Genomic DNA, 24,307 nt, shown 5'->3' with positions numbered 1-24,307 from the left:
TTTATACTTTTTGCGAGTATCCTGACATATCAAAAAGCTCATACCATATGGCTAATGCAACGTTTAAGCCAATTAATTATGATTTGTAGGGGAGGGTAGTAAGAGTATATTTAATGAATTGTCTAGCTTTAAAACTAGCTGATAAACCATCATCGAGTCGATTTATAGACTACAATCATTTCTAAAAAATATTTCCAATTCTTACATTATCAACAATCATATGTTGTACTAATTCTACTAAATAGGTTCTTAAAGATGTTCTTAAAGAGATTCTTAAAGATGGAAGAGAAGAAAGAAGTCACCATAAAAGTGATAAAAAATTATGAACCTCTCTCACGGAAGTTAATTGTTTTAGTAAAATGTAATAGACATACCATCTATATTATTAAACTGTTGCCAGTTTTTGAGCTATGACAGTCTGATGATGAGCATCCCAAAAGTGGCAACGTCGCAGTTCCGGCCTGCCAAAACAGCTGTTGCATAATGGAACGTCTGCTTAGTATTTGTTTACATGTTTGTTATTGCTATGACATGAGGCCGCCGTTGCGACGTTGCCACACTGCACACGCCAACACCGTGGGCTCGTATTTTTGTAATAAAGCGAATTAATATTTTGATTCCATCACCCTTTTAGTTTTTAACGTACTATAACAGTGGTTGGATGCATTTTCTGTTCAATAATTTAGTAATAACATGGGAATGGTGTGTCCAACAGTGTGGTTTTTAAAAAGTGTACGTTTATAAAAAAACATCACACTCTGATATCCTACAAAAAATTGAATTCGAACTCAGGAAAAAAACAAGTTGATTTATAAAATGGCAATATCTTTAATGTGTTATCCGTGAAACGTAAACTTGGTAAAATATGATGTCATTGTTGTCACTCGAGGAGTTTGAGGAAGTCGGAGAACTTTGGGATATTATATTTCAACACTTGTTTGGTAAATTGTTTGGAAACAGCTCTCTTTTCCTTCTTTGAATCCTAAATGTGAGTAAAAGTGTTTCTTTTTTATTGTAAACCCTTGAAGTACCTTCTTATCGGTCAAGCTTAGCTAAAAATTTTAAAATGTGAGTCTTTGTAGATTTGTCTTTTTTTCTGCCTAGAAATCACCATATTTGTTATATTTGTATTGCGACTAAGAATAATGTTGATCTTATCTGATTTACTGTTTTAATAAGTATTTCTTTATTTGGTCTATTTGTTGGATCTATTTTACATGCGCTCTGATAACCTAAAAAAGTTATAATACAAAATAGTTCAGAATTATTTGCGATTAAACCACCAATGAATGAACCAATTAGTTTATTTGTAAGATGTATTATGGTTGGTTTTGAGGGTTGGACTAGTATATAAAAGTTTCCCCTTATATATAAAAAAAATACCGGGTGTCCCACAAAGGGGTTTAAACGTTTGATTTTATATTACGTGCCCATTCATACACTTCATACACATTCATACACCGAACTTTTTTAAACTTTACACAGTTTACAAAGTAGGTTCTAAAAATATTCTGGAAAAATTTCAACTCCCTAATCTTAGTAGAAACAAAATAGTGGCATATTGACAAATTTACCAATCTGCTTTCTATAAAAACTACTTTCATGATTTATTATTAGTTATTTATTTATTATTATTATTTATTAGTTATTTGATTTATTTTTAGTTTTCCGTTAGGCTATGTTCTAGTTTTTTTTTTATTTAAAGGTCATATTGCCCTTGAAAGTAACAATAAAAATATTTTATAAAACCAAAAATACCTTTTTTAATGTTTTTGAAGTAACGTTTTTCAATATGCCACCATTTTATTTCTACTGAGGTTTGGGGGTTGAAATTTTTACAGAATATTTTTAGAACCTACTTTGTAAACTGTGTAAAGTTTCAAAAAGTTCGATGCATGAATGGGTGCGTAATATAAAATCAAACGTTTAAACCCCTTCGTGGGACACCATAAAATCCAATGTATGTTTGTTTGTATGTATGTTTGTTTGTTTGTTTGTCCTTTATGGACTCCGAAACCGCTTGACAGATTGTAATGAAACTTTCAGGTATTATTAAGAATGATTCAAGGATGGTTTGTGTGAAGTTTGGTGCAGATCCACCAAAGGGGCTCCACCCCAGTGGCTCTGGAGTTTCCCATGTTAACCTAATGAGTACTCATATTTAAATGGAATTAAAGATTCTTAACAGCTGGTTCAACTAAAGAGTTTAATTCTGTGATGTTCAATAGCATTAAAAAGTTAGTAGGTTTACCAACAGGATACAGCACTATTATTTTTTTCAATTTATGACAACAGCTAATTTGCAACCAAAAGGTGAGTGAGCGTAGCGAACGAACTTCAACCAAGACGTGATGTAGCCAAGCGAACGTGCTCATCTTGAAAATGAACGAGCATTTGACATAAAACCACATTAGGACAGGACGACGTATGTCGGACCAGCTAGTACAAAATACAATATACTGATAAATATCAGATAAGGTAAATATGTATCCTCCGGTTTATTAACCTGTCAGTGAGGCTGTGAAGTTAAGCCTTGTCAGGATAATATTAAGGTCATTGGCTTTCACCTGAAAGGTTTATTGTTAAACTATAAAAAAAAGATTTTCTTTAGCTACTAACAATTTAAATCGATGATCCTTATTACCTTCAAAACACAATTTAATTTTAGACACCTAGTATTTGCATAATTGTTTATTTTTATGTTCAAAATACTTAGTTTTTCACGTGAATATCAACGGTATTATAACAACCGACCGAAATGAAACAAAATTGTAAAGAAACGGAGAAAACCCAATTGAAAATAAGAAAACAAACCGTGGAGAATGCCTAGAAATCGCATATTTGTGGGTGATAGAACCTAATGTTTTGCAACGTGCTTATGGAAATCTGTTTACGAAGGAAGAAAACTTTGAAAAATATGACTCTACTTGGGCCATTTCTGCTTGGGAAGTTGGGCCAGAATATCGGCAACTGTAATAAGAAGTCCTTTGTTTACTAACTTTACTGGGGAAATGATAATGAGTCAATTTGTTACCTAAGCCTAAGTAACTTTGTACAATCTAGTTCACTAATATCAATTCATACCCAAAGATGAATTAATTTAACTTAAATCAAATATGTTATACGATGGAATAGTAAAGTTTCAGTTGTAGTTAATGCAACTTATTTAAAACAGCTAGGTATGCAGATTTTAGGATGGGTTTGCTGTTTTTGTTTTGTTTTACAATAAAGGTGTTTGATGACCGATTCTTTATCATAAGTGTTTAATATCTGGGTGTTATTATAGTTTTATTTTTGATGGGGATTCCCCATAAAACACAAAGGATGACGGGAAAATCAGATTTTCACATAACGGTTCGAACTATTTTGATTAAAATTTAGTATGCTATGGTCCAACTCTAATAAATGGTACAGCCCCCAATGCTATAGAAATGGCGGTTAAAAAAGCTATTGTAATTTCTTTCTACAGTAGAAATAAAGAATGCTCCAGTTTGCTGATAGTGTTATTTATGCAAATTTTAGTTTCATCACTCACTATTGGATCTTGCAGAATCATCTCGTCTATAAGTTTCTTCTTTTAGATTAGTCCTTCTCCAAGATCATCTGATTACTAAACAATTTGTTTTTAGTTGTTATACAACTTCAGATGACCAACCACTCTTTTTTATCCTTCTTCAACACTTTTCAAATCTTCTTTTCACACTTACATCCCGATTTGTTTACTTCCATTGAAATTGTTTAACCTGAGTATGAGTACTTCAACTTCGTTTCTCAAATAATACTTCGTTCACAATATTTAGGTGGTTTGAAGGGAAGATCCCCACCGCGTTTTTGTATTTGATGTATGTTGCCTTATCATCTGTTGAGCTATTATTTTAAAGGTATGGGTCAAGTCAAGGCAAAAGTAACTGTTGTTGCCTTGGTCAAGTGGAGGGGATAAATTTCTTCCCCTAAAACCACCTAAATATTGGGAACGAAGTATAGCACTATTATTTTTGAACTGGAAAAACAGCTGTTACGGTTATTAGTGACGTCATTTGTTTATGTTTACGATACATAAAATGTTTCTGTTCTAATATCCATCCAAAATGTTGACGTTAAGCAACAAGTCTTTGAAAATTGTGAAAAATAGTAAATAAAAAATAACAGCATAAAAAATATGAATCAACTGTTACTAACCAACCCACATTCAACCACCAAACACCGCACCACCATTGCAGCACATTTCTCTGACCTCACTTAACCAAGTCGTTATCACTTAGCGGGGTCAAGTTCCGCGAAACGTGACCCGTCACATATCACCAGACAAACATCACAAATCTCACGCCAGACAAATCACAGACAGGCGACGGCGGGGACCGTACTATTATTAATCCCCAGTCCGTACGCGCCCCAAAATACGTGCGAGAAGTGGCAACGCCGGGCGGCTACCACACTAGTCAGTAGTCACTCACTAGTCAGGCGGTACGATGGGTCGTGCGGCGGCCGTGTGGTGCTTTCTAGTGTTGTGTGCTCGCGCTGCCGCTCTCGAATTTTATTCGTACGGACCCGCTTACGATTCGCAACTCACACGACAAAACGACGTGTCCAGCTACGAGATATCGCTGAATGTTCCGATCAGGTTTTTTGGGGAGACGTACAACTCGATTTTTGTAAGTACGATTTTATAAGGTTTATCAGGATATGAATGTGTTGGTTGCAATTATTTTGTGTCATCCGCAGTTAGTTTCCAAAAGCAATTTGATTGTTTTGTGGGTAGCCTGTGGCATGTGTATATAACGCTATATCAACAGTTGTTTAAGTCCAGCAACAGTACTTTGGATTTATAATTTACAAAGAGTTTATAATAATGTAGACAAATGTGTATACCCGTTGATATACGACCGTATATGAGGGTTTCAGAACTGAAACCAGTGATGTAATGTAATAAGTTTTATTTTTTTTTAATACCAGTATAGTAGGGAGTTTTTATTCCCATATTATCTAATAAGTACGTTATTTATTTTAATTTTTCAATCAAATAAAATATTTCAGACGTGTTTGTTGTTGTGCTTCAATACGATCCTTGGGTTCTTCCGTTCAAATTGAGTCTCTAATGTAGGTTTGTTGATATAAAATCTTAAAATGTATACTTATAAAACGAAAGCTAATTACTCAATTGTTTTCAAAAGCTGGTAGGCCTACTATGTACAGGAATTCATTTTAAGATATAAGTAGGTTAGGTTTCCACATAAATCCAGTAAATAAAACGTAGAATATATTTATGAAACATTAGGAACAAATAGCAATACATGTAGTTGTTTGTTTTCCTTCGAAATTATTCATATTTATGCTTCTAATGATTTAATCAATAAAAAACTTAAAGATCCAACGTAATAATCATAGAGGGGCAGGCATACTTTAACTGAAGGTTTAAAACCTTAGCACTAATTTAACTATAGTTCTTAGGGCCATTTTATTTGATTTGTATACGCTGACAGAAAAAAACTTCATGAATTTTGGTGTAATAAGTTAAAAAAATAATAAGATTTTGTTTTATCTGTAGATAAAAACATATATAAACAAATCACTGTACCTAGTTCAGTACCTATTTGAATGGTGACACACATCTTTAAACCACTATACACATGCTGTAAGTAAAATAAAGAAAATAAGCATACATTTCATCACAAATGTAAAATTTACCTGACAAACCTAATTTTCATCATATTTATCACAGATTGTAAAATTGTTCATTATTACCTTATTCATTTGTAATAGTTTGATAATTTGGAACGCTTATAATTACAATGGAGTGTATTTCATTCAACCCATGTGTCCAAATTAAGGGTGTTTAATGTGATAAGTTAACAATACTAAAAAAAACTGGTCTAGTGGATTCTCCACAGCAATAAAAAGTCTGAGGCTCTTTCACGGGAAACTGACCTTTAGAAGGAATCCCATTGTTGGTAGCTTCTTTGATGCACTTCTCTTTCGTTCCCCCTCAACCCCCCTCGACAGTTCTCTCGTTCTCTTCGCTCTCTCGCACCTACAGGTGCCATCCTGGGGCAGGCTCTTCTCTCTCGCACCTACAGGTGCCATCCTGGGCAGGTGCTCGGCGGTTTCAGTTAATGACTGCCCTCCTGGAATCCACAAAGAAACAAAAACCCCTCAGAAACCCCTCAAATCCGTTGACCATGATGCACTCCCTTGGTTTTGCTTTGTTAAACTATTTATACATTGCTAAACAGCTGATCATATTCGGAGATAAAATTGAGATAAAGTCATAAAGGTGGGTACTCTAGGAAAACATTTAATAGGTGCGATTTTGTCACACTTTAAATGCTGTACAAAATTGAAGACTATGGTAACTTCTGTGCTGTAAAATGAAAATTAGGATCAACAGAGTATTTGTTGATCACATAAGCTTCTATTATATTTTGTTTCCTACACTGGAGATGAATTTTAAGTTAAGCTTCAAACCACTAAACACTAGATATTATCGCACATCCATTATCCATCGGTCATTGGCGGGATTTGAACTCGTAATCGTTAAGCCAGAAGTCCCACTCTCTCACAACACCAGTTGCGCCCCTAGCTAATAATAAACTCAGTATATTCAATGCATGATCACCATAAACTGCAACATTGTGTAAAACTCAATGTTTATTGCCCGGCACTGAACTAGTTGGCTTTATAGCTCGATGGCAGGTGTAAAGCCTCTAACTCATCTTACGACCTGTTCTATTCATACAGGCACAATGTGTGTACAAAATAACTTCTCTCGTAAAATCTGCAGCGTTTTGTTTGCCTCGAGTATATTTTGTTGTCTTGGTTTTATTTCAGAAATTATATTTCAGGTAAAATGTTGGTGTAAGGCCCAATCCGACACATGCCTTTTCCCATTAGCTTGTCAACCATCCTTAAAATTGGTAAGCGGTGAAAGTAACAATGATATTTCATCGGTGAAATCGCGAAATGTACAATAACTTCTGAACTATAGTTTTTACAGCAATTGGTATTGTACCATTTTATTTCAATGGAGTTAAACGGACTACAAAATAATAAACTTTTATAAATAGCTTTACTCGTTTTTTTGTAATAATCAATTTTTTTCGTTATGTAATGGGTTTTTATGGGGAAATCGTCATTAGAGACCAAAATTTGAAAAATATTAAAGAGAACTTTTGGATATTGGTACCCATATGCCACATTTCATCCAAAATTTTGACGAAAACAATACTTTTTTCCATATATTATGTATAGGAGAATTAAGTAAAAGTAAATACTTGGACATATAATATTGTGGTGTGAGGGTTTTAACCCATGTTTTAATTATCATAGGCGACTTTATGACGAAATAGAAGTCAGAAATCAAAATTGATTAGTGGCATACATCCATTGTGAACGCACCCAAAGTAAGGGAGGTATAGTTATGCTACACTATTTTGTGGCCAAACGTATATTTCATATTTTATATCTAGGCCTATTCTGAATGTGCATTGAAGCTGTATAAACAATTGCATTTTGTTTCGTCTATGTACAAACGTTGTGAAAATTGAGCAAAAAAATAATAGTTAAAAATGTGAAACAATCACGAATAGGTCACTGCTTAGATTTACATACATTACATATTTATACAATTTATTTTACCTCACAAATATTTGAAATTTTTGTGATTTAAAATAAATATTATAAATACAAATTTAATTCGTAATATATTTCGATTCCTAAATACGGCATTTGATATGTATTGCAATAATTTCAATCCATGGGCTTACGTTACGATGAATTTTAAAATAAAAATCTAAATATATAATATTTTTGGTACTAAGTATTTATTGTACTAATTCCTCCCAGCTTTGCAACGGAATGAGGACGCAGACGAGATTAATGTGGCCCTTAAGTTCTGTAGAAACAGTTACACATCCAACATCAATTATGTAAACAAAACCCAATGTGCGACTTAGTTTTATTAAAATGTCTTTGATTGAATTTGATAAGCTGTGTGGCAACCATAATATTTAAAAGCTGTATTGAAATGGTAAGACAAGTGTAAATAAAGAGTTATGTAATGCCAAAACTACGGGTTTTTGTTGCCATTGAAACCAATCAATATTTATTTCCAAAGCCTTCATCTTGAAATGTTGGACGTGTCGTAAGGGCAGAGTCCGGCAGAATTGTATAAACATCGATAAATCTATGTATTGGTCGAATTCGAGATTTACCTTCGTAAAAAAAAACCTCAGCCCAACCTTAGTTTTAAAACTATCCTTGAACAATTACATTCATTGAAACTTAAAAATAACCTCTACTTCAAAGTATTAAAGATAGTTAAATAAATCAATAAACCTAAACACCCAAAACATCCTAAGAACATTGAGTAAATAGAAAAACATATTGACAAAAGAAGCTATGAAAATTATACTTTAAAATGTTATGGCTCGGATATAAAGAAATCCTGAGGGAGATATCCTCACGTATCCTGGGGATTCGCAGGATGTGTTGAATCCTTGAGGATAACTCAGGAGTGTTAAAGTCCGGTTTATGCCCCGGATGTCACTCCGCACGTTCTACAGATTTATTACGTTGTATCCAATGTGGTCGAACGTTTCCCTTACGTTAACCCGTGTTTTATTTTTTTTCTTACTTTATTATTAATTAACGCTGGATAAAACTGAACTAGATTTTGTAAAACCTTTTGTACAAGCAAATTTGGGTTATTGTATAAGATAAAAAATATGGACGGAAGCATAATTTTTATGTTTATAGAATGCATCATGAAGTATTAAAATATTTCCACTTATATACTTTAACAAAATAATTTAAAATACTTTATATACTTTAACAAAATAATTTAAAATACTTTAACAAAATATACATCGTCTCTATGGTCGTAATCCTGTATTTATTGTAAATAAAATTAGGAATGTGTCATGCCTTGTAGAGTGTTGTCAATGGAGAAATATTGGGCATTTCCCGTTAATTCACTTCCACATGATTATCGGGGTAAAATGTTATAATCTTCATCTTCAATCATTTCTGCTTAGGGCTAGGTTAGGTTAGGTTATGTTAGGACCGAGACATAAAATAAAACAATTGGGTATTGTTAAATAAAAATTACGATTAAAAAAAAATGTTTGTATACATAGTATTGTTATTAAAGAGTATGAAAGTTCAATTTAGTTTTCTACAAAAAGTTAGTAATTTTTCGATATAAATACAGAGAAAATGCTGTACCGGTACAATTGAAGTCTCTGATCATTTGGCTTTTAATAAATGGTCCTTCTAAATGAACCAGCTCGTCATAATAACAAAGCTACACAAGATTTATCACTTCATTCTTCACCCATTCTTCACAAAAATCCAGATAAAATACGTAATATAAGCTCGGTCTTTCAATATATATTTCTTTGCAATGTTATAAATAAAATTAATTTCTAGTCATTCTAACTCAACTCATGTATACAACGATTTAAACTATTGTTTTATCAAACGAATCAATAACATTGTTATCCTATTATAAACAAATACTTCGATTATAGTTTGAAAATAAAACCATTGAATAGACTATACAAATTGTTAATGAAATTTTCGAAAGTAAAGTAGAAATTTGTGTTGAAAATACCACAATAACCGAACCCTACACATTACGAAAACTCCGGTTTCTTCCCTCTATTTTAATCAAATATTTCATATATTCAACCTCACTTCACACTTTAACACATAACCATAGGAAGGTCAACGAACAGTAGTTTTTTAGATACAACAATGCTAGCTGTGTTTCTATAGTCAATGTTAGTCACCAGGGAAGATGAATAGTCAAATTAAATCTATTCCGTTCTCAGTGTTTGTATACCGAAGCAGCAACAGTACTTTACTGGTTGACAGCTAAGCTATTACACTAGCTGTAGGGTGTTTAAATTACTCGATACAGACAAATGTTTACACTTTAAACAGTCAAGTGTTTACAAACAGGACAATGTGTAACGCCTCGAGGTATCTTGTAAGATTGTTACATTTTACTCCATAATGCGTTGTTGCACCTAGAAGTACCTTGGATTGTTTAACGTCTTCTAAACATAGGAGACCGATGGGAGTGTAACAGCTCCTCCGTGATCTGTTGAAAAATATTGGGAATTAATATTATAAAGGTTCCGTAACAGGTTTCACGTCTGGTTGTTTAGAAACTCATATTTCTGTTATTTCTACTAAATAAAAAAACACTGTTTTATAACTTGTTAAGTTTCTCCACAGAAAACTTTTGAGTGAGTGTGTTTTTAATAATGAAAATAGAAAATTTATATTGTAATCGTTATTTAGAATTGTATTATCCTGTACTATCCTGAAAATTAAACCAATTCGTATACACCAAGGCAAAAATGTGGTTCGGATTCCACTATAAACTGTAGGTCCCTTAGTTGCCATTAGCTGTTGGGCTATTAATTAACAGCTGTGTCTAAGGAATATGTCGGCCTTAGTCACTAACAAGACTACAAGATCGCGTCACTCATCCTACGCCGATCTCCATTCATACTTGGCTTAAAATACCTACTTTGTATGGTCGCGCATTTCATTAAAAAGTATTAAAGTATTACGGAAAATATGCAGTTTTTCGGTTGTGTATTCGATTTCAATTCGTCAAAAACGTATACGAACCAAAAACACTTTTAAATCGATTACGTATTTGGAAAACGACGAACCAAACCCGTGAATACTGTATAGAAAATAGTATTAGGTTTTGAAAAAAGGTATTTCATGCTCTGTAGAACTTGTATGTTTTTAAAGTATTATTTAGTTCAAAAAGCCAAAACCTAAATGGTAAATGGATAAAATCTTACGTTCAGTAATACAGAAGTGTATTTTTTTTACCCTATAGATAATAATTTCCTGACAGATCTCGCATACTTGGATGGTAAAATTGTTTGGGAACATTTTGACAAACAGGTATATAATAACTGTAGTATATAATAATATTTGTTATTATAACATAGTAAATAGCTTATACATTAACGATATTCAGTATTGTCCAAATATGTATGAGCTGTAAGGGAAGATTCCACCCTTTGACAGGTTTTGCATGAGGAATGATCTCAGATATTACCAGACGTCCAGGTGTAGTAAAGTGCCAAGTAAATTTCTTTCTGTGTCTAATTTTATCAAATCAATTTTCAACCATATCCAACGACTTTTGAATTTTAGGGTTACAACAATACAGTACTTGGAAATATTTGTTTAGTCACTGTAAACACAAACTGTAATCACTGTAGTCAGAAAAGTATTGAAGATTCATACTTTTCTCTCAATTTAAAATCTCTAGTAGGTTTCCTCCTTAGACCGTCATAACTAAGTATGATATGAGAGGTTCACTGGCATAAAAACCCTAGGTATCATAGGCGAAAAACGTATGACTAGTTTTAAACTTGCTCTATAATCCTTTTAAAAACAACTCAACTAAAACGTTTAATAAGTACAGTAATATGTTCACTAAAATCACTGGGTTTACATATTTTTAAAGAGGTTTGCGTTCTTCTTAAATTTTTTACAGCCAAATTAATTAGTAGGTCTATGTTATTGTGTACTCTAAATTACAATGGTGAGAAAGGGATGATTTTATAGTGGTGGGGATACCTAAGTATAATTAAATATCAATTCATAGTTGCAAAGTTTTATCAACCAATCGATGCAGTCACGAATCATAAGGGCCAATAAATACACATAATATAATAATAGTAGTTTACGCAACGATTGCGTAAAGATAGTGTTAACAACACGAGTATAAAATTAAAGGTACGAGCCTTGGCGAGTGCCTTAAAAACTTCTACGAGTGTCGTTAACACTATTTACGCGAGTTGCGTACACTACTTTACCTACGACGGTGTTTTAATTACTAAATATCACTACTCATAACTTCTAAGAGAGGTTATGTTTTTGTTTATAACCTCTAATTGCCACTGACAGTGATGCAACGAAACAGTGTATCAAATACTAATTGCACCAATCAACAATTAAATTGGCCTGAACAGCTGATTAGTTGAATTTCGAATCATTACAATTTTGCTTCTCCTTTCTCAATCCTTGAACCTCATTGGTCCGTTACCCGTGTTGTTATGATTAAAACTATGCTGTTATGAAAGTAAACAATGCTGTTATGAGATACTTTTCAATTCTAAGAACTGTACTGAAACGGCTACTTTAAAAAACGGTCGTAGGTAAACACTTTAAATTGCAGCATCACAATTATGACATTGTTGTTTTAGAAAAGGTAATCGATCAATTTCGGTGAGTTTACTCATTCGTGTCGGTTTTTATGAAGAATCGCTATAGAAACTAATTGTGGAAGGCGCCAGATAAACAAGATAGTTAACAAAGTTAATTAACCAGTAAGCTAGCGTCGTCGCTACGTCCCCTCTTTGTCTGTTGTTCTGTCAATGGAAATGGTGGAACTTGAAACACTTGTTGAAACAATTACTTACTACACCTTTGTATTTTTATTTCTCTTATTTAGTTGCAGCATAGATAAAAGGAGTAGACACTCCTTTTATCTACTCCATCTTAAATAATTAATTGATAATATCTATGTTTGCAGTTTGTTTCTTCTTAACGATTTGGGGTTATCTACAGTCTTTAAAAGTTTGGTTCCTTTCTTTTTGCTTATAACATTGTTGCGGTGAACCTAGAAGGTGCTGTACAGAATTTGTTGGAATTTTACTCAAAGATAGATCTAGAATCTGTCCAATTCAATGTGTATTAATGGCCTTAAATACCCCTGAGATGAGCGTCCGATTGGTCCGATGTATGTCTTGAGTTTTAGGCAAGGCTTTTGGTAAATGTTGATTTGATCTCCATGCTAACAAAAATAAACTGTATCAACAAAACTGGCACATACTTTCTCCCATTGGCTTGTCAACAACCCTTTTAATGGGTGAGCGGTGGGAGTAACTACAGACATCCTTTAATCATCCAGGATCCTAACGATGATATTTTATGGTTAAAATTAGCAATAATTGCACTGACTGCTGAACCTTAATTTAAAGCATCGGGGATTGTACAGGTATTCTTAGAGTTAAAAAGACCACAACGTACTAAATTCTAATCAAAATCGTTTCGGATCCAATCGGACAAACGGATCTAATCAGAGTCATTTTTGGGAAAATCTGATACTTCTGTTATTTGAGAGTTTTTATGGAACATCACCAGTAAAAATCCAAATTAGTTTTATTCTCATATTTGTTTCTATTGAAAGATTTTTCCACGGAATATTTGGTCCCTGGCCTTTGGTAATTCACCTAACAACAAATATTTATTATTTATAATACAAGTTTTGGTTTTTATGTGAATAGCGTACACATTTTTGAGATAGTACAAAATAGTCTACTACCAATTGACCCGATATATTTACTGTTATAATCAATGCGTGTGACAATCACTATTTCAATCCGCTCGATTCATCAACAAACGGTATCAAAGGTCGTCGTTTTATCAAGGGTCAATAAGTATAAAATTAGCCTGATGATGTCAAGTAACTAATATTTTCCATGTGCGGCAAGTTTATGTTATTGTCATTGATAACAATAGCCAATTGAAAAGAACTTATCTAAATGGCGTTGGTGTTAAAAGTTATATGATAGATACAGTAGATGTTGTAGCTAGAAACATCCATTGACTATACAGACCCAATAATTTATCGATTTACGCTTTAAGGTACGTTTTGCCTGAAGCGACAGGTGCGACGGTCGCGCAGCGACCGTCGCTGAGCGGCAGTCGCGGGACACTGATCAAAGGGGTTTTGCATAGTCCTGTTTTGCTTGGAGCTACTGTCGCTAGAGCCGCGAGCTGCAGTCGCTGGGTACTGCTCCAAGACCAGTCAGGAGCGACAGTCGCTTAGCGACAGTTACATTTCTGATTGTTTTTATAGTCTACACCATTATGGCAAGTTCGGGAACCTTTTATTTTCGCTATATGGCGTCGGCCAACGGCTGTGATTAAGTTAAATTTTTAGTAGATTATTTAGATTGTCGCCTTATAGACTCTAATTAAATTTCCGTTTAGGTGATTCAAATAAATATTGCTCTGTATAAATGGTTATTGATCAAATTGGTTTAAAAGTCAGGCGTGTCATATTTAAATATATAGAATGCCAATTATTAAAGTGATGTGGTTATTCAAATATTAATGGAGTATATCATGTAATTGGTATTTTATTCATTTACAATACAATCAATAAAATATAATTTTCACTCTGTGAGGAGGTTGTTTATAACACTGATTTCCAATTCAAGTTATGCTTGTGTACTGCAATTTACGGAGAAATTGAGTAATTTTATTACATTTTGGCTTGTGACATGGCAGTTTTGGAATGTTTCTTATAACAAATAACTAGGCCTACAAGGAATACTTAATTCATTTGTTAAGTTTTACCTGTTTTACTAAGTGAATTTATCGATTTTATTTAGTGACTTTATACTTAGTGCGCACTTTTGAGGTTAGGTGCACTGACGGTACCACGTCTCGTGACGCCAAACAAGTTGTCGCTCCAAGCAAAACAGTCTACCACCCCGCGACTGCCGCTCGGCGACAGTCGCTTAGCGACCGTCGCACCTGTCGCTTCAGGCAAAACGTACCTTTTAACACTCAATAGTATAGGAAATGTTTTAATTTCTATAGTAGACTTATAAACACATTTTTTGGCTTATTTATGTTTAAATATTTTCCTTACGTGTTTAACTGAGTCCTTGTACAAGATATATCTCAACAATTATAGTTAGTTAGGACTGTGCTTGTATTTAAATTATATTGTTCAGACCACATGCTAAAAAATGCGTTTTTTTAGTTATGGTAAAAAATCTAATTTAGGGTACTCTTCAAAATATTTTACGATAAAAAATTATTTTCCTTATTATCAATAGCCTAAAGGAATTTTGTAGGAAAAACAAAATGAGTATAAATTAAATTTTTCCATGTTAAACTAACTTGTTGGTTGTAATTTAATTGTAAACAATGTTAAATTGTTAATTAAATCTTTCCTTGTTGTTTTTGGGGAAGAATATGTTCAAATGTCACGCATAATGATTTTTTTTACAAATTCTTTGATTCTTATATCCATTCAGGACTTATTTTTAAAAAGCAGAATTGCTTCTAAAAAATAACTTGCTCTATTAGTATTTATATATTTATAAACTAAGCCCACCGTCAGATTGAAGACTCGGTTGTCGTCAAAAGCACTCTTGAAGCTTATTGTGTACCAACGCCTCCTAGAGTTTACATTCACCCTTAATGTGTTTATAAACATTCCAGCGCTGGCCTGGTGAAAATGGATCGTTTAGAACAAACTAGACTGTCTAAAAATGGAAATGTGTTTAGGAATCTACCTTTAGTCTTCTAAAAATGTAAACCGCTTGTAAATGTAAATAAAATGTGTTTTAAGTTTAAACCTATATAACTCTTACTATCAATATAAGGACAGAGTAGGCTACTAATCCTAAATTAATATTATGATACACTTAATTTAGACCAGTTTAAGTAAAGCATTTTTAGTCCGACACACATAAATTATATTACAAATTAGTAATTACTCGTTCTCAAATTACTCTCTCGTATCCATTTAGTAACTGTGATTTTATTTCAGAAATAATTTGTGGTCATAAAAGCTAGAAATGATTACCTTTTAACTAGCTGTCTTTGGGTACAATAAGCTTATCACCGGTAAAAATGGTAATGCAAGAAGTAATTTGAAAAGTAACAAAACGTTTGAAATACTTCAATTTAATGCGAGATACTTCTACATAATGGCAATAATCATTCTTCCATTCATGCATCTTATCTCTCGATGAGACCTAGATGGGTGAATTTAAAATGAGTGAAAAATATACTTGGGATTGTTAAAAATACTAGAAAATAAGTCAAGAATCATACCTTCCCTCGTAGATAACACAGTTGTTAAAACTATAGCCTATAGATGTTAAATAGTTTATTTGTGATTTAATTTATGTTTCTGTGTTTTAAAAACCGTGACGTTACACTACATTTGTCGAAAAATTCAAGTTTTGTAAAATAGGATATGAAGATGGTACAATAATACCGAAATACGTAATCCTATTGGATGATCGAGGACCACTGTAGGCAATCTGCAGGTATTAATTCATTTTTATTTTCATTTGCATAAAGTAACCTAGAAAAATAACAACATGAACGTTTATTTCTGCGCTAGAGATTTTTGTAATGTGAAATAGATTAAACTCTAATAATAGAGAATATCATCCCACTCCAAACAAGACCATGACGAACCACCCTAGAAATTCCAGAGTCTTATTAAACAAATGTTACCTCTTCCATATGACTATCAGCTGATTACCCGGCACATGTGTCTATCGAGAGATGGCCTTTACCGCTCGACCTACAGACAACACAGCACAGATTGTCTAATGTCTAGAGCAAGTTTAAGGTCAATTGCACGATAAAGGCCGTCACTTACTCCATTATAAAGGCTAGACTGAACACAACCTTTCAAATCTGCAATGAATTAGTTCAGGTGGATTGATGATTTTATAAATGTGTCAATTAAGTTGTTATGTTTTATTATGCTAATATTATGATAGTGTAGTAGTATTTTGACTGCATTTGGGTATCCACAGGCAATGCTGTATCAATGCTGTATACCAGATGCTTATATTGGTCTAATTTTAATGGTATGAATTTAGCAACGATCGCATAAATTTAGTTAGAAATTAAAATTTGTGCTACTCTTTAATTTTGATGAAAATATAGTCCCTTACATCTACTGTTTTTGAAAGCTTGTTTTGATTAGATGTTCCTCCTTGCCAGTTTTCAAAAAATAAAACTTAGTGTGACAGTGCATTGACGCTTTTAATACATTTCTTGTGATGTGGAAATTGCGTTCATTTTGGTTTAGGTTAGATAGTTTTAAGTTTTTAAAATTACGATACAGCATGTTTTACATATGTTCATAGTGCACAAGGTGGACAGCTAACTGTTTTTTATCTGGTCTCTAAATAATACCTATTATTAGATACATACAGAAAACTAAAATATTAAAAACTTTAGTTACTGTATTAAAATTTACTTATTTTTAGAGTTTTTCACGATTTACTTAACAGGCACTCCTCAAATTTTTGAGTTGATCTGATTGCTTGAGGATTTGCTTTTGCTGTTTAAAACGTTTAAAAATGTATAGTTTATGAAGAAGATTGAGACCCTGAATGACGATCATTCAGAAGTTTCACATATTTTATAAGTGTAATTTTGTTTTTGCAATAAAACATGGTACAGAGGTACAGTTACGCCTTGAATTTAATCCTGATAAAGGATGGCTATCGTGCATCAAGCCACACCTCCAATAGTTGTGTAACTCACTCAGAACAAAGGTAGAAAAATTAAAAAAAAAAATTTAGGGCGAAGTTAATTAGGCATGTTTTACAGATTTCTAACATACTTCAGGTAAATAATACCGACTAATTAACTTTAATAATGAAAACAGCATTGCCACCAAGACTGATATTCGAATATATAATAGGTTACGTACCTACCTTGGTCCGTCTTCAGTCTTATTTTAGTCTATGGATGACTGTATTTATATAATGATGAAGACTTCCGTCGGATTTTTGACCAGCTTCTACACGATGTTTTAAAAAGGATTTGACCATGGGTCTTTGTACTTGAAACTAGTCATCCATAGACTAAAATAAGACTGAAGACGGACCAAGGTACGTAACCTATTATATTATATTCTTAATAATGAAGCAAGGCTGTTCAAGATTAAACAAATGCGTTATGCCTTTTCTAGTATAAGAGACAACTAAGTTCGTTTGCCCCAAAAGCCACTAAAACTGTGTGATCCAGAAGGTACACGACACCGCTAGTATGTCAATGTCCGGTAAAAATAAACTCACATTAGAAACCGAGATGGTGCGAGGGAGCATAAACATTCGAACGTAAAAATACTCTAGGAGCATTAAACTGGTGTAAAAGAACGCGTTCGGTGTCTTGTTCCTGAGAAATTATCAACTGAGACAGCCTAAATGATTCAGGCTTCGGCCACTATTTTTTTTATTTACTAGTGTATTCATATGTAAGTAAATAAATGAAAAGTTTGTTTATTGAAAGTAATGGTTGAACAGCTCGTCCATGTCGATCTTAAAATGAAATTTAACTTTTTTGAGGTTTATTTCTGCATATAGGCCTAGTATAGGTATTTAACACTACCTACTACCAGCTTTGACTATTGATACAATAGTTAATGCCCAATAGTCAATGTGCAATAGTCAACGTGCAATAGTCAATGTGCAATAGTCAATGTCCAATAGTCAATGCCCAATAGTCAATGTGCAATAGTCAACGTGCAATAGTCAATGTGCAATAGTCAATGTCCAATAGTCAATGCCCAATAGTCAATGTGCAATAGTCAACGTGCAATAGTCAATGTGCAATAGTCAATGTGCAATAATCAATGCTACCAGGTAACCCAAGACGAGTGTGATGGCTGGTGTGCGACTATTCTTACTATATCTGTGATTTTTCAAGCAAATTTTACGTTATCAATGTTACTTTCGTCGTCGCTTTCGGTCTGACCCTTAATCCAATAAAATTATTGATTTTAAAAATAGTACATAAAAAAATAGGAGGTTGTAGGGATATGTACTGTACTGATAAACAATGTATACATTTTTACGGCAATGTATAGTATACACATTTTTTACTTAGGAAAAGCATTTGAAATTTGTACAATTACAACTCTTCTATTATACAATGTTTTATCACAAAGAGAATAATAAACGTTGTTTAGTCTGATCAAGAACAACGTGTTTAGACGTAAATAAACAAACAGTTGGTAAACAATCTCGGCTTGAATGGAGTTTAACCCAGATAGATGCTATAGATTGACCAAGAATACTTCAACAGTAAACTGATGTAATAAACCTAGTAACATAATAGACCAAGTAGCTTCAATGTCTACGTTGATGCTACATAACAATGGCTATTCAAGTAAATTCAACTGTCTAAAATAATATGATACACGAAGGATAAGGACACTTCAAATAATAACTTTAACTGTCTAAAGTGATGTAATAAACCTAGTAACATAACTAACCATGTAACTTCAACCTGTAAAATCTAGTACTATATAACAAGTAACATAAAACTATGAATTCTTAAAGTTACCTTTGTGACATAAATAAGTGTGACATTTCACGCATATCATTTTTCCCTCATTTTAAGGCCCACAGAAACACATTCATTTGTTTCTAGCGTAAATCATGTCCTTTATTTCTTTGCCTTAGACTTAAACCAATACAATAGAGTAAAAAAGTCGAACCAATTTCAATATGGGTATAGGATAGTAAATGAAAAATTTAACAATTTATTGCAAGTTGTTATTGATTTTAATTTGTAATATGTTTATAAAGGTGGAAGATACATAAATTCTACGAAATCCAGCTATTGAGTCCGCTTAGCTGATTTTTTTGTAAAATTACTATCCCTACCTCAACAGGTTCGTTAAGTACATTTCAGACTGCAGCAATAAACAATTATGACCAGGTAGTTATGAAGGTCTAGGCAGTTTTATGTGAGGTATATCATCAAGATGGCAGTTGAGGGGAGTATAAGTGTTATGCGCGGTTGGAAGTTGGAGGTTTTATTATGGGTCGGTAACGCAGGAAGGGTCTTTGAAAAAGGAGTTGTCTACTGGAAATGAAACGTAAATCATGCTTTTCGTCACACTAAATTAACAACTTCTTTCTGAACTCTTTTTAGACACATGTAGTTTTTTAGAGAAAGGGATACTGAGTGTGGATTTAAATGCAAACTTTCATTTAGTACTTTAGCCTTCGTTAAAGCAACTAGAAATCTTCTAGTCAGTAGGTTTGCTGGGATATGGTGTTATTTTTATAATAGACCTACTCCTAATTTCCGAGGGGTGTTTTTGTAATTTTGTACAGAATATTCTCACCGAAAGTTTTAAAATTAATAAATATCTTTCACGGAGGAACACTTATTTTAAATTCAACAAAATTACAATGGTTAAGTATCCTAACATTTTAAATTTGTATTTTATATTGCTGTAAGCTGTTTTTGTTAAGTAAAAATATTAACATTTTTTACAAGATAAACCTCTAACTCGACTCAAAACAAAGAAGAAAATGTCCACAAGATTTGCGATGCCCCAGGGGAGAGCGAGGAAAATGTTTTTGTCTCGAAAATAACGGCGCAGACCCTCCTTTTAACTCTTTTTGGCTGAGGCGGCCCAAGCTGATAAAACAAACCCCGCTATGCCCACTAAGTGTCAACTTGTCTAATTGTTCGTACATTTAATATTTTACTCCCATGCTTTACTTTACTTGACATTAACAGAATGAATAAAAAATAAGCGTTAACATAGTTAATCGTTTTTGTACTGTGTGTATAAAACAAACCTCACTAACTTTCAAACTGAAATAACAATTACCTCTCACATATAATTTTAAATACTACTTTTAGAGCAATATAATTGGTTCGTCGCTCCCATAAACCTGGTTCAGCAATTTATTTAATTTTACCGTTTTTAATTAGCAAACAATTAACAATATTTACAGGCATATAATTTATAATATAATTACACGTCGACGTCGATAATATAATTATGCGTCGAGTGTATGTTTGAAATTTCGATCAAATCATGGAACACAATAGTTATTCAGCACCGGCACGAGGTTAAACGAGGTTTATATGTTTTATGTATGTTAATACTATAGTAAAAACTCACATCAATGCTAAGCGCATAGAACATAGGGAGGGACAACTTATAAGAACAATTATTAGAAAATAAATACTAAAGACCAGCCTACTGTAGTTCGAATAATATTTTTTTCAGATATGTGTCAAAGAGTGTACGTAGACTATTAAAACATCTATATCACTAGGTACTTTATAAAAAAGTTCAAATAATGAATCGTAATTTTTTGCCAAACATCTATTTTGCATTGTTTGAAAAATGTCTATAAAGATGTGTTTTTTTTTCAGGTAAACAGCAATGGACTGCTTTCATTTCTCACGGAGATTCCGATGTTCTTCAGTATCCAGTTTCCCCTTAACTACCCCGTTATCGCACCCTTGTATGCCAATGTGGACTTGAGTGGCAAAGGTATGTGTTAACACAAGGATTAAGATTGTAAAGCTAATACTGTCACAATTTGCATTAAAACATATAGAGCATGTATCAGGTACATATAACCATACATAAAACATACTCCCTTAGTTGGTTAGTCTATGATATAACCATAGAACAGGTGCCCTAAAATAGATAACTACCATTTAATCGACATCAACTCACTCAAACGAAAACAGGCTTAGAAAGAGAAGTCAACTTGCATTAGGTACTCAAAGTCAATGACAGTAATCAAGCTACCCGTTTCGAAGATTTAATGAACATGGTTCAATATATGATTTTAATATCTTATAGCCTACAGCTTTCTGAATATACACCCCAGTAGATCGAATTATAAATCAGTTTTCTTTGTTGGCAATTCCGAATCTTAGACTAGACATCTCAACAACTGTCAGTTGGGATTCTCACTATTCTCAGCTGTTGAGTTATATTGTCTACTCCCTGCTGGACTGGAGAGTGGAGACAGTGGAGACTGGACTAGGACTGGAGGGAGAATTTTTCAAAATGTACTAACGAACAAACAACAAACAACGATAGGTACCAGTTCAGTTGTGTTCTATTATATCCCAACTTCGGAAAGATGAGAAACAATTAACTCTAAATAATAATCATAAACTAACAGATACATCTACCGTCAGTGTCACTATAAATAAAGAACTCCATAACGAAGTCATAAAACAGTAAGTAATGGCCTAGTGACAGGTAATCTTAACCTGCACAACTAAACTAAACAACTCGTTATCCTGTACTTTTATACAAATTCATGGGTACAATAATCAATCAAAATACATTTACAGAATAGTTAGGACGTAGCTAGTGGTTGTTTTTAAGGTAAGACATACTAACCCTAACCCTGAACATCAAATTATAATTTCATCAGCTCATTGTGATTGGGACTCAAGGGATATTTTATCCGAACAAACCATGAGTAACAACTATTTAAGTCTAATAAAATAAAATTATATTTTTCACAACTTGGTATACCTACTATTTAATTTTACAATATTCATTTGAATTCTAGGCAACGTCTACTACAGAGAGACGCAAGATCCAGAGTTGATAAAAAGGTTTGACGAGCGAGTGAACCGCTTCTACCCCAGGTTATCTGCTCCGTTTCATGCACGGAGTGTTTTCATTGCCTCATGGATTGAGGTTGGGTACTATCCACAGGGAGTTGACAAGGTACCATATGATAAGTTTAAGATTTTATCAAATTAATTTTAATTTTAAGGACCAACAAAATGCTATAGCCTACTAAGCTACCGGTACTGTATGTTTATCATTCTACTTTTGAAGAGATGCTATCTTTGTTACTGACTAAGATCTAGGCCTACTGGGTCTATCTCCAAGAACATTATTTAGAAGCACCTTGTATTAACAGCAACCTAACCACAATTTCAATCCGTTTTGTAACTTTTAACAACTTAACCCTGTGTCCAGGTAAACACGTTCCAAGCCGTGGTGGGCAGTGATGGAACCGAATCGTTTGTGGAGTTACTGTACCGTCAAGGAGGTATACAGTGGGTCCAGGGGCAAGGCCAGAGCTCCAGACTACCTGAGGCTAGAGCACAGGCTGGCTTTGTGGCCGAGGATGGACGACTGTATACGCTACGAGGCAGTGGAACAGACCAGATCCAGAATCTAGACAGGTTAGTCAATTATTTTAATGAAGTTTAGGAAAAAAATGTTAATTGATAAATTATCTGAACAACATTTGCTGGTGAGTAGGCCTATAGCATACCTTTGTATGAATGATGGTGGGCTACTAAGTGCCCCTTTTATCCTGACATGGGATGTTTGTCTGCAAGCTCCGGAAGACCTGTTGTCTCATTCTTATGACAGGTGGCTATGAAATACGACATGATAGATGGAAATAAAGTGCCCAATGCTATGTTAACTGATGACAGATTTTGATTAGATATGCCAATCATAAGGTAATAGTTTTCCGTATTATTGTGTCTAACGTTGGCAACATTCCAGATGGAGTAACACAGATGAACCGGGGTCTTGGTTGTTCCGGGTCGGAGACACAGGACCTGGGAATGTAGAACCACCTCAGGTGTCTTTTGGTGGAGATGGTAAGTGAGCTAGGCAATATATTTTACTCAAAAGCTTAAATAAAAAAAAAACAGATGCAAAAAACTATTTTAGTAGAAATTCATTTAGTTCTGTACAGTTTTATTGTGACACCTTACTTTTGTCTATCATGAGAAATAGTTGATTTATTGTTTAGGCAAATACCACATTGATTTTCAAGACTATGGCTTAATGTTGGATACCACCTCTAATGTCATTAGTACTATCAGTAGTGGTAATGAGTGATACTTCTCCTTTAACTAAGAGTAACTGAGACTAAGATGTTAGGGGTAGTGGAGAGTTTACAGGTTGGTTTAAATTTTTTTCTCGATGACAATGTTTTTCACCGTTTGCAGACAACCTAGTGGAGGAAGCCAGCTGCCAGGTGGCCGCAGCAATGTGTCACAGCCGCGCCTCTTGTGTGGACTCTAACGACAACTTCTGCTGTGTCTGCCAATCTGGTTACTACGGCAACGGACTCGCGTGTCTTCAGGATCGTAAGTGACTACATAACTGCATTACGTTTGAATTGAATTATATACTTTTTGAGGAGTAAAAAATGGGATTTAAAATTAAAGGACAATGATTCTGTTAGGATCAAGAAGTGTATCATTAACTACAGCTTGATACAGATACACACCTCTTCAATCTAAAGTTAGCTTTTTCTATCCCAAACAGATACCCTTTTATTTGTCATAGGGCTATCTAAAAAAAATCAATCATTAGATAGTAACAAGACTAAGGTTTAAACTGTTACCTTACAAAAATTGTAAATATGCCGATGGGGTTAAAAAAATAAACTAAGTACGGTAAATAAAAAACCTATTCATAAATGTCAAGCAAGATACATTACTGTTACCTATTTGAGCTACAATTTACATTCACAAAATAACTATTCAGTTTTGGTTTTGTTTTGATTAATCTCTACCACAGTTTATGTTAGAGCCGTAGACTTTTAATTTCCGTCCAAAGTACATTTAAGAAACAATTTTATTGTTGAACAATATCATTAACCAATAATAATACCCCGTTTTGATGACTGATGTATGGTTTAGTCTACCCATAAAAATTATTATAATGTACAGTGAT

General features: G+C 33.5%; 1 protein-coding gene across 2 annotated transcripts in view; it reads left to right on the top strand.

Moving 5' to 3' along the window:
• Window positions 1-4,364: 4,364 nt before the first annotated feature.
• The window catches only part of LOC128986180 (nidogen), a 44,847-nt gene continuing 24,904 nt past the window's right edge, over window positions 4,365-24,307 (top strand). Inside the window, exons 1-6 of one of the 2 annotated variants that reach the window (XM_054406374.1) lie at window positions 4,365-4,652; window positions 20,998-21,118; window positions 22,164-22,324; window positions 22,583-22,791; window positions 23,123-23,220; window positions 23,575-23,715. In XM_054406374.1, coding sequence (XP_054262349.1) covers window positions 4,470-4,652; window positions 20,998-21,118; window positions 22,164-22,324; window positions 22,583-22,791; window positions 23,123-23,220; window positions 23,575-23,715 — 913 coding nt within the window. In that variant the 5' untranslated portion in view covers window positions 4,365-4,469. The remainder of the gene's footprint in view (window positions 4,653-20,997; window positions 21,119-22,163; window positions 22,325-22,582; window positions 22,792-23,122; window positions 23,221-23,574; window positions 23,716-24,307) is intronic. The other variant, XM_054406376.1, reaches the window with a different exon arrangement.

This window comes from Macrosteles quadrilineatus, unplaced genomic scaffold (assembly GCF_028750875.1).
Source record: "Macrosteles quadrilineatus isolate MER2022 unplaced genomic scaffold, UCM_ALF_1.0 Scaffold_2__2_contigs__length_208266976, whole genome shotgun sequence".
NCBI classification, from domain to species: Eukaryota; Metazoa; Arthropoda; class Insecta; order Hemiptera; family Cicadellidae; genus Macrosteles; species Macrosteles quadrilineatus.
This window is presented reverse-complemented; position numbering and strand designations above follow the sequence as displayed.